Raw genomic sequence first — 12,550 nt, forward strand, 5'->3', positions numbered from 1 at the left:
AAAATCTAAACATTTTACTGTTTCATTCAGACCCAAATAGCTGTGCGTATCCAACATTTCAGTGATGCTCAGAATGCACATTCCTTAAAAATAATAATAAATAAAAATACTAATAATCTCCATTTCATTCTGTTCAAGGTCAGATAGGCTGAATTTTCAAAGATTTTATGTTGTGGAACAGGTAACAGTTTGGGAAAGGCTCTAAGAGTTTGAAAACAAACATCAAGCATCAAGTGGGTTTTAGTTATTTACTGTATGTCTGGAATAGAGATGGACGGCTGGACAGAACAGATACAGCAGTGTCAGTTTCAAACATGTTTTCCCTTGCATTATGTATAGAGGTATGCCGCTTTGAAGATAAAGCTAACTTTTTTATCAATGTGGTGGTACCTTTGTATATATGGCAGTGTATGTTGAGGCTCTTGTAAGCTAAACTAAATAATATGGAGAAACACCTTTAATGGGAAGTCATGCAATATAAGTATTAGCAGTGCAAGAACTATAACTGAGCATTAGCTGTTCTAGAGGACGCTTCACCCAAAGAAACGTACAGCACATCAGTTGTAGTGGCAGGCTAGCAGGCAGATTGCCATGTTGTCACTGTAATAGCCCAATTCAGCAGCAACAGTAAAGAGTAAGACAATCAAAGCCAGCAAAGACAGCTAAGAATGAAGAGTGTATCTGATATCTGTGTATTGTACATACTGTAATAGCTGTTTGTAGACCACTGTAGCCCCATGCCTAATACACACTCAACAGATGGAGTCTTTTTAATGTCTATGAATGATTATGTTAGGGTTGAATGATAAATAAAAACATATTTAACATCACAGCCATGATACATTTAGCATTTATCAAAGACTTTCCAGTCTCCTTTCGTTACTATTTAAAGAAATAGTTCACCCAAAAATGAAAATTTTGTCATCATGTAGCCTGATCACCCTCGAGTTGTTGCAAACTCGTATGACTTTCTATCTTCCGTGGAACACAAAACAGATAAGCAGAATATAGGCCTTATACACCATTCAATATCATTATATTGATAAATATAATAAATATATATGCAATGATAGTGAACAGTGATTGATGATGTCAGTCCCTAACATTTCCTTTTGTGTTCCACTGAAGAAATAAAATCATGCATGTTTAGAACTACATGAGGGTGAGTAAATGATGACAGAATTCACATTTATGGAATTTTAATTCTTTAAGGCTGCCACTCCGAAAGATTTTTCATGTCTTTGTGTACCATTAGGGATCTTACTCTTGACACCTTTTAAAAATGTCTCGCTTAACACAGTTCAGTCTGACATGCCCAGCCTAATTCATTAGTGGATTTGAGGGCCATTAAAAAAATTTTTTATAGAAAAGCTTTGCACTATCATTAGACTCAATGAAACAGTCCTCTATCATGCACACTCCATATCCACCCACTACCAGCTCATAAAGATGACCATTCATCCTGTTTTACTCTCCTTGCAATATCTGGCAGCAGATTCGCCAGCACGCTGGCAGATGGTCTCTGGTTGCTAGTGGTAACCACTCTCAGCGAGAAGCAACAGTTACTCTTCTCTGCTCCCTTTGAGAGAATGATGAAGTCAAGATGTACTGGCATATCGCACGCAACCTTTGCCACAAAATGGGCAAGGCTGCAAGAAAATTCCAGTCATCATGACTGCACAACAGTCTTAGCATGATGCAAAAGAATATATTCGTGCCATCACTGGCCAATGCTTGGTTGCAAGTACCTAAATACGTACTGAGTATAGTTGATTCTTACAAAACCTGTTAAGAAAATGTCCTGGTCACATTTAACACACACAAAACAAAAAAAAAAACAACAACAAAAAACAAACAAACATTGTATTTGCCATAAAAGAAAATTAAACCTACATGTAGTGTCATTAAGATGCATTGTGACATTATTTTAAGGAAACATTTTTCTCCCCAATTTTCATTATTGCAACTTTTTCTGAGGATTGACTTTTACTAGTGATTATTCTCATTACTGTAATAGTATTACAGGATAAAATATATGCAGTTGTACAATGATTTTAAAATATTAATCAGGAAAAAAGAAAGGCAGTACCAAGGCAATTCCACTATGATGTATAAATACTTTACAATTTAATAATCTATAATGTTTTTCACATTGCGGTAAAGAGAAATCGGGGGCAAAATGTGCAAAAATATTAATGGCTTTAAAAATTGGCTTTATTATTGTGCAAAATATACTTCCATACAGTACTTGTGTCTTTTGATTTTGTAGTAAAACTGGATGAGGACATTTTCTTAACAAGTTCATCTTTATCTGTTGCTGGAATTTTTCTGGTAAAGAACACTTGATATCCACTGAAAGATTTGAATTCTCTCTCAAAAGTGGCAAAAATACCACCTAAAGTGACCTAAATGCCCCACATATTTAAAATGTTAAGGCAAAATATGCCACTGTTGTGAATTAATCTTTTATTTTTTATCTTTTCCCAAACATTTAATAGATTATCATAACTACATTAGTTAACACGAACAATGAACGATACGTTTTAATATTTCTTAAAGGTGCACTCTCCTGGCATTTTTTCCTCAATAAAAAAGTTTTCTCCTTAAAAAATGAATTGTGATTTTAGAATATATGTCTAAAATCAAGATCACTAACATGCGATGAGGACTCCAGTCATATCAGTAACCTTATAAAAGCTGCTTTAATCAACATGGAGAGGGTCCCCTCATGGGGGTGGCCATGTTAGTATCAAAAGACCAACTGAATACAAGGTGCTTTATCTCAGTAACCAGACTGATCACTTTCACTCATGGATTAAAGTAACCTATGGAATGATTTTCCGGACATTATTCAAAAGGAATTGCAAATTGTATTTGCAATTGCGTTTTCAATTTGTGGACGCATAAAATGTGACATAATCCAAACGCAATTGCAAATCGCGCATTACCGTTTGCATTTTCGTTTAAGTGAACGCACAGTGACTGCCAGATTTCAAACGGAAAAGCAAAGTCCGTTTGCAACTGTGTTTCCCATATCTTACGAGTTTTGGCCCTGTCATATTTAAATAGCAATTTCAATTACCACGTCTGCTTTTCACTTTCTCAGCGTCGCGTATGTAGCCAGCCAAAACTCAAATGGAATACTAATTCCCTTAGTATTTCCATTGATGCCTTACACAGAAACCTGTCAATCAGGGTCAAGGGTGGGATTATGCTATGGAGCGTGTTTGTCTTGGGAAGTGGCGTCACTCACAGTCGACGGTCAAGAGTCATTATATAAACAAGCATTAAAAGTAATGGACCAGAAATCTGTAAGATGGCATCACTGCATCATTCTAAGGAAGCATAATATCTTGAGTTTTGACAGTTTTGTAAATTTTTCTTTTTAAAACTAATTTTTAAGTGTGTGATCAACGTTGCACCAGAAATATTCTGTCAACTAGTACATAAACAAAAGAGCGGAATAAGAACTAGAGGCACAATAAGTGGAAACTATAGCCACAAAGCGTTAGAACAACATTTGGTCAGACATCATTTTCAGTAAGAGGCATACATTTGTGGAATGCATCTGAAATTAAAACATTGACAGACTTCAAGGTTTTTAATACACATTTAAAGCAATGGCTGAAACTGAAACAACTTTGTGAACACTGACTGTACAGGACATAACACAATGCATACAAACATAATGTTGCATATGTGAGCACGCTACAGACATATGCACACTTTTGTGTTCTTGTATTGTTAAATGTGTCTAGACTTTGTTTTATAGTGACTTCCACATCTACTTAAGCCCATATCTTATTTCATATATGGGATGTATTTGTTGTATGTATTTTATTAATTATAAATCTTAAACTCAATACTCTGTAATTTTTGTTTTAAATTTATAAGCCTAACCAGGGACAGGGGTTGCAAATTAGTCATGGCTTGAAACATGTATGCGTGGCATCTACTTTGTATTCTTTATAAAGCAATGTTCTATGCATTTGTCCCTGTCAAATAAACATTAAAATAAATACAAAATAAATAAAGAGGTGATGCCCTGAACAGACGCTGGTTTATTTGATCTTGACCGTCGACTGTGAGTGAGGTCTCTTCCCAAGACAAACACGCCCCATAGCATAATCCTACCCTTGACCCTGATTGACAGGTTTCTGTGTAAGGCATCAATGGAAATACTAAGGGAATTAGTATTCCATTTGAGTTTTGGCTGGCTACATACGCGATGCTGAGAAAGTGAAAAAGCAGACGTGGTAATTGAAATTGCTATTTAAATATGACAGGGCCAAAACTCGTAAGATATGGGAAACACAGTTGCAAACGGACTTTGCTTTTCCATTTGAAATCTGGCAGTCACTGTGCGTTCACTTAAACGAAAATGCAAACGGTAATGCGCGATTTGCAATTGCGTTTGGATTATGTCGCATTTTATGCGTCCACAAATTGAAAACGCAATTGCAAATACAATTTGCAATTCCTTTTGAATAATGTCCGGAAAATCATTCCATAGTAACCAAATCTAACGTGAAAAGTGAATTTCCTTATTCACGCTAGCGCCATCTTAGATTTTTAATGGGAATGACAACGAGGCCGTGAGGGATAGACTTTCCATCTCTTCAATGGCACACACACAATACATCTGTAAAAAGCTCCTTGATCACATCCGATTTTCCACAACTAATGTAAAGTGTTTTTTGTCTACTGAATGCTCTTACAAAGATTTATTTTTCAATGTTTTGTCCGCGGAACGATGCAAAAACACTTTAAATTGCAGTAGCCTACAGACAGTTGAAGATACTGTACATATATCCCCCTGTCATAAAAATCAAAATGGCGCTAGCGTGAATACGGACAATATTGGTATCTGAAACGGAAAACGAATGATTTTGAGTGCAGTGCACCTTTATTGTTCATTTCAACATAGCCTACTGTAGAACATTTTAACAATAAAAGTTGTATAGAAGCCTACAGGCTATATATTACCATTATTTAAACTTAAAGCATTGTGAACATAAAACATGTTAACTGTAAATTATTAACTATAAATATATACATGAACATTAAACAACATTTAAAAAAATGCAGTAAAAATATATTTTCATTGTTAGTTAACGATGCCTCGTGCATTTACTAATCTTAACGAAAAGAGCCTTATTGTAAAGTCTTAAAGTAGTTGATTCCTTCACTGGTTGTGCCCTTTCTCTTGTGAGCTTGCCGTTAAAAAAAAGTGTCCAGAGAGGGGCGTCAGTGGAGGGTAGTTGTGAAAGGGAGAAAGGGGCTGGCCGAGGAATGTCTTCAAACCAATGACAGACTGGAGCTCAGGCGCTTTACGCCGTGGATTCGATTCAGAGCGGAACACACTGACAGTAGCGGCTTCGCGTTTATGCGTATTCTTGTAGAAATCAGTTTAGAAATCTGCAGAAACATCCGCAGCATTACAACAACATCCGCTTTTAATTTCCTCAGAGGAGACGCGTTGCATCGCCACGACCGTAGATGTACTAACGCGAAGCACTTGTTCCTCTAAACCCGAGTCCACCTGAGTGTGTGAGAAGTGGAAGAAATTTATTTATTTCCAGCAACGGACTGTGCTGCTCCTATTCCACACCGGGACCGGGAGGGAAACCCATACACGTCATTTAAACGGGAATAACATTTATTTTTCTACGGCGCTGTTATGCGCGTGCAGTTCGGACTGTAAAGTCGGGTCCGAAGGGACAGATTGTGTTTTTCCATTTAGAGCTCGGAATTCACGGGTTCAGAAGAAACTCCCGTCCACATCTGAGTAGTTTGGAAAGACCGAAGGAGCGCGCACCATGCCACTTGCTCAACTGGCAGAACCATGGCCCAAAATGGAGCTGGTGCAGTTGGAGTCGGAGGTGAGTGGTGGTGAAATCACAGCTCTAAAATTAACTGACTTTCACTGATTTAATATGCGAACATAAGGTGTGTATTTGTGCTAGTGGTCCACGTGTGCCTTACAGGGACTTATAGACATCAAACCAGGTTATCTGTTTGTAAGCTCAAATCACAGTAATATATAATACATTGGTACAGAGTTATGTAGGCACGGTTGGCACTGGCAGTCTCACTCAAAGCTCTGTTTGAGCGCGAGCTTTACGCGCAGCGCGCTGAAGTCAGCGCAGGTCAGATGTTTTGTAACATTGGAGCTTGTATCATCTCTATGTCAACACACATCCTCATACTGGCATTTAATAAAACTCCAATATAGAAAAAGTTTTGTTTTGTTTTGTCTGTTACCTACTGCTCAGTGAACCGGCCCTTTCCCCTATCTCTTTAGTGTAATTTGTCAGGGTACATGTGAAATGTTGAAGAAATTCATATAATGCATCTATTGTGTTGACATGCATGAGAACTTTTTAAATCACTTACACCGACTTAATGGGCATCAGATGCATCTGTCTGTTCTTAACACTCAATCACTGTCCATGAATATTGTTTCCTGTTTTACTTCCACATAGTTATTGGGATTTATTTTTGGTGAACACAATTGTTAAGGATAAATCTCTATTCCACAGCATAGAGAATCTAGTCTCCCAATAACAGCCTCATGTTTGTAATGATTCACATGCATCAGTATACGTAATAAGCAATAAACGGTGGGTTTTTGCAAAGTGTGATTCTTTTTTTTTTTTCTTCAGAAGCTTTTCATTTCCTTTCTTTTTACTGCTTGCAAAGATACACTGAGACACTTTGGTTTGCTTGATTTATCTTTTGATCATGCACATGCAGTCATGCACATACAGACAGACCGCAGTGTTAGCTGCTCTAAACAGTGTACTTCATAGTTACTTTGAGCCTAGTAGTAGCCTACAGTAAACAATCTTATTTCATGTTTATTTTCATGAACAGCAGTGAAATTTGTGCCACCAACCTCGCCCGGTAGCCCAAGGCAAGCGGAGACAGTATTGCCTGAGAGATTAATTGAAATGGACGGATGAAGATTTTATTTGTTATCTTGCTCTCAGACTGACGCTGAGCTCTTTTGAGATTCATATTAACAGGCAAATTGTTCAGATTGAAAAATTATTTTGTTCCCATCGTTGTAATCTGTGTGATTCTGAGCACAAATAGACTTTTAACACACTTTCCTCCTGGTCACTCAGCCCCTGTAATGGGTTCACTAATTAATCAGCCTACAGCAGGTTAGCTGCAGAAGGAACAATTCTTCTCAGAACTTTGAACGAGGCTCTTTTTGCTGACGAGTGGAAGAGAAAGAAAAAGAAAGGATGAGAAAGTGAGGGTGAGAGAAAGAAATTAATCAGAAACGAGTCTAAACTTATTCATTTTGCATAACAAGCGTACTGGTAGGAATCTTGCAAGAGCATTTAAACAAATCCCACAAGACTCCAAAGAGCATCCCAAGACTATAGGCAAAGAACATATGCTGCACTATGTCATTTTTGGCTTTCACCCAAAAATGACATTTCTCATCATTAACTCACCCTCATGCCATCCCAGATGTGTATGACTTTCTTTCTTCAGCAGAACACAAATTAATATTTTTTTAGGAGAGTATCTCAGCTCTGTAGGTCCACACAAGTGAATGGTGATCAGAGCTTTGTAGCTTAACATTTCATTAAGGAAAAATAAAAGTAATCCATATGACTCCAGTGTTTTAATCCATATCTTCTGAAGCAATATAATAGGTGTGGGTGAGAAACATATTTAATAATTTTTTACTCTAAATCTTTCACTTTCAGGTGTGATATTGAATCTAAACAGGCAACACATGTAACTTTCAAATGTAAAAGTGAAAGTGGAGATTTAGAGTAAAAAAAGGACTTACATTTTGATCCGTTTCTCACCCACACCTATCATATCGCTTCAGAAGATATGGATTTAAACACTGGAGTCTTATGGATTTCTTGTATGTTTCTTTTATGTGATTTTTTTTGTTCAGCAGAAGAAAGTCATACACATCTGGGATGGCATGAGGGTGATAATGAGAGAATTTTCATTTTTGGGTGAACTATCACTTTAAGTCATTTCAGAATGATCATATTTTCAAGTTTAATGTAAATTAACACAACCATAAAGTCGTAATTACCAGTGGGGAAACTCTGGATTTTGATGATTACTGGGGGTTACTGAGACAAAGCAAGTAATATGAATGCTATTCTGAGATGCTGGTTGGTGCTATTTTGGTGGCACGAGGGGGACTTACAATATTAGGCAGTTGGTTTTAATGTTGTAACTGATTGGTGTATGGTCATGTTACAATCATAGCGACTCTGGGGGCCCTAGGCAAAAAAAACAAAAAAAAAACTGGGCCCTTCTGCAACCCCCAGTAGTGAAATATCAACGCTTAAAGATTAAACCTTTCTAACGATGTAGCTATATTTTGTTGCAATTAAATAAGAACTGTATGGAGAATAACATGCAGTGAATGTAAACAATTCCCATCGTGACTCACATGGCCTTTGACAATCTTTTCAGGAGAAGGAATAATTCAGTAAACATTACAGATTCTGTACCAGTCAGCACTGTCATGCTTCTCCTCCTCTTTTTTTTTTTTTTTTTTCTCTTCTGACTCCCAGATTAGTACATTGGATGTCCTCTTCATGATGCATGTATCCTGCTCTTTCTTGAATTTGGTCATAGCTAAAGGGATGGGGCCCCCTAAGGGGGTTTAAAAAATTTAATTCTAGTATACTAAGCATTGCCAATCATTGGTTTCAAGTGTCATTGCTTTCAACTACTGTAATTGCCGTCCTTGGGGGGGCCCTTTTCCAGCTTGGGGCCCTATGCATTTGCCTTGCCTGTCCTGTAGACCCACCTCTGGTTAAAAGTTGCCTCTCACCTGTTACAATGTGCCCCGCCTATGGGGGCACATTTTCACATTTCATTTCCTTCTTTCCAGGTAGAAAAGTAAACGCTGTATTCATGAAACAAGGCCACATCTTTGTACCAGACGTGTGTACAATTTATGTGAAAAAAGATGTACACACGTCTGGTACATCTTTGTATCAGACGTGTGTACAATTTATGTACTTGGACCCCCCAAGTGCATTTACTCAAAACTTAAGAAATCCAAAAAGTCTTTGTTTGTGCCCTGCTTTCCCCTACTCATTTAGCAGGTTTTTTGTGTGACAAAAATAGCCCTCATTATTTAGCAACATGAGTATTACCCTATAAATATAAAATGTGCATTATTTGATCTTTGTTTTTTGTCATTATAGCTAAAATGCCTCCTGTTGTATGAGAAAGAAATAGGAAATTGCCTTAGTCCATTTTTCATTTTCATCACATGAGACCAATATAATTTGAACGCACATCACGATAAATATAATATTTTTTTCTGATTGCTTAGGCACTATCTTTGAAATTATAGGCTATTTTGCATAACTCTACACACTAACCACAAAACCATATACAAAACCAGCAAACATTATACATCTCTTGCAAAAACAACAATTCTTACAAAACTCTTCCCACTCTTTTAATTATTGCATCAACACAGTACACACAAACCATAATTTGAATAAGCAAACGAAGCACCAACTAGCATAAATAAAAACACTTGTACATTTTTGTCATACATGTGATAACTACACATACACACAGGCATCCATATGTGTAAAGTATGGATGTGTATTCTGAACATAACAGATTAAGTGAACTTTCTTAAAGTGTTTTCACATGTGTCAATGTGGAAAGGCAATTGGAGAAAGAGTGTAGCAATGTTTACAGTTTTGCTAGAAGTGTGTTATTAAATTACAAACTGAGTGTAAAGCAGAGAATGTGCATTCATTTTGGCACACTTGGTAAATGCATTGGCTACAAGTGTTAATGGTTTCAGAGATAGTGCTTAAAGAATTACTGTTTGTGTGTAAGCATTCAGAAAAAACTGTAACATATCAGTAGGGACTAAGAGAAATTTAATGCAGCATAAGCACTGGATGTCAACTCATTTTATTTGTCTGAAAAATAGAGAAAAGACTGTCACTTCCTCGCTCAAAATGCACACTGCATGTAGCTACCAGATGCCCAGAAAATGTGAAGAACTACTGCAATTTAACAGAATAGGATTATTTTTGACAAACCACTGAAAAGAGTGAAACCAGAGGACTGTACTACTAAAAATCAATCCAAGACTTACACTGCAGATGTTTTATTAAAAGGGGTAATATGTAACCATAGATGTTTTTTCTATTTTTGATTTCCTTTTGCCGAGGTGCACTTATATGTTAGCAAAGTTTTTACACTAAAAAGGTTTTCAGTTTTTCACCCTTTTTCTGCCTTGCCTCAGACAGTAATCACTTCTCTTCCGCTATTCAACAGCGACAACAAACTGCAACACTAGGCAACGTTAACTTAGAGATGGAATCCAGCAAACGGCCAGCTCCCAGCACAACACCAACTCCTACACAAACTAAGAGTAAGCCAAAAAAAAACTAAAAACATTTATCTACTGAATCCCATCTGGCTAAGCGGGAACTTGATTGTGGTTGAACGAAAACTAGAGTGAACATCGGCAAGGCATTTGATTCCTGGAAGGAACTTCGTTTGGTTTTGGGGATCAAATCCGACCCTGAATTGGTGTTCTTCTTGTTGGACAAGTAGGTTTACATAACTGCAAATAATTCAAATAATTTCAACAATCTTCTCTTTATACTAAAAGTCAGGTATACAGGATGAGTTTAAGTAAATACGCTGGTTTCTTATTTGTAGTACAACATATGACATACGAAACATGCAAAAGTGTGAAATAGGATTTTCGTTTACTAAAATTATAAGTAAAACTAACTAAAATGAATGAATATGACATTTCATAATATTGACTACTTTTAAAGGACATTTTTGTCAAAAGACTAAAACTATGACTAAAACAAAAACTAGTCATAGTTTACTAGTCAAACTAACACTGGTACAGCTTCAGTTGATAAAGCAAGTGAAACTGTAATAAAACTGTAAACTAAAAACATGAAACAAGCAATATTGACGGGGATAAAATATACTTTATTAAACATGAATATAATATGTTTAAATATGCAATATAACAATTATAAAAAGTCTATTTCAGAAGTTGTACATTTAGTAAACCTGCACAGTAACTTCACAGCACAACGTAGATACAAAGCGGTCTGTAAACACACGTTATGTTAGTTTCATAAAAGCATTACAACCCTACCAGACAAAATACTGTTTCCAAGCATTATAGCAGGTAAACAACTTTGCCAAATGGATAACAGATAAACATCCATCCAGCCTGCCATTATGCCATCATGAACTGTGTGACTGTGACTGACTGAACTGAACAGCATCCTTGGCCAGAACATGAGACAGCTGGTACTTCTATCCTGTATTTACAGACATAATGTTATGATGCAAAGAGGAACGACATAAGCCAGCAATTTCGCACCAAATCCGACAGTTCAAAATACACATTATTTTTATAGGTTTACTGTAGTGAATCAGGGTAAGGTAAGGACATTGTTTTGAACACTGATTGTTTATATATGTATTTAATCAATAATGGCAATTTGTTCATTTTTAACCAAAAAAGATCTTCCATAGTGCAGCTTTAAGTGCAGAATGTTTTCTCTGAGGAGGAAGTTTTGAGTTCTGAAAGTTACAATATGTTGTCATGGTACAATTATTTGTTTAAATTAAAAGATCAAGGTAAAATGTATTCCCCCTGCATGACCTCTTTTATCTTTTGATAAGGTTTAGCACAGCGCTGTGACCCAGTAACCGCACCTGCTGTACACCTACACCTGTGATGGCTGCCTTGTTCAGTGGGGCTAAGCAGTGATTGTGTGTATAATCATTAATGCAGAAAAAATATAATTGGTATTGTTATATCAAAAACCTGCTGCTACATGGGACCTTTAGTCAGTCTAACAGAGACTTCCAACCTAACCCTTTTGAGAAATTGCACACATTTCACATTTTCAATGTTGTGGAGAACACGGGAAGACACATTTTAGACAGTGTGCTTCCATTAAAGGACAGGAGGGCCATGTAGGTAGTGTTCCATGAGCTCCAGTAGTCATGGATTTTTGTTCTCACTCCATCACAGGAAGTTCATTCTTGTGAACTGGGAGCATCCCAGATTTGCTGGAAGCATTTAGACTGTATGTCATAGTCCATGAGGCCCTGCTCATCTGTTCTGCAGGGAGGGGTAATGTTTCTCTCTAAAGAGCCAGTTTGACTGTGTTTTGTGAGCCAAGTTGTGTACAGACATTGTTTAGTTTTAAATTGAGTGGAAATCTTCTGCAGACAAACAGAATTCAGGAGTGCATTTAGTTAATGTTCCAGGTTAAATACAAGTTTAGCTCAATCAACAGCATTTATTGCATATTGTTAAATACAAAAAAAGAAAAGAAAAAGAAATCGACAGTTTATTTAAAAAAGAAGCAAAAATCGAGGTTACAGTAAGGCACTTACAATGGCAGTGAATTGGGCCAGTCTGTAAATGTGAAAATACACATAATTTCAAATGTGTAATCCTAAGATGTAAACATTTGTGTTAGCATGATTTTAGTTTAGGATTTTCTGGCATTACAGTGTTTACCAGATT

The 12,550-nt window shown here is 36.7% G+C and overlaps 1 protein-coding gene across 1 annotated transcript in view; it reads left to right on the forward strand.

The window, feature by feature from the left end:
• The first annotated feature begins 5,318 nt into the window (after nucleotides 1–5,318).
• The window catches only part of LOC127662728 (ribosomal protein S6 kinase 2 alpha), a 106,436-nt gene continuing 99,204 nt past the window's right edge, over nucleotides 5,319–12,550 (forward strand). The window contains exon 1 of the mRNA XM_052154024.1: nucleotides 5,319–5,882. Coding sequence (XP_052009984.1) covers nucleotides 5,820–5,882 — 63 coding nt within the window. The 5' untranslated portion in view covers nucleotides 5,319–5,819. The remainder of the gene's footprint in view (nucleotides 5,883–12,550) is intronic.

This window comes from Xyrauchen texanus, chromosome 22 (assembly GCF_025860055.1).
Source record: "Xyrauchen texanus isolate HMW12.3.18 chromosome 22, RBS_HiC_50CHRs, whole genome shotgun sequence".
Classification (NCBI taxonomy): Eukaryota; Metazoa; Chordata; class Actinopteri; order Cypriniformes; family Catostomidae; genus Xyrauchen; species Xyrauchen texanus.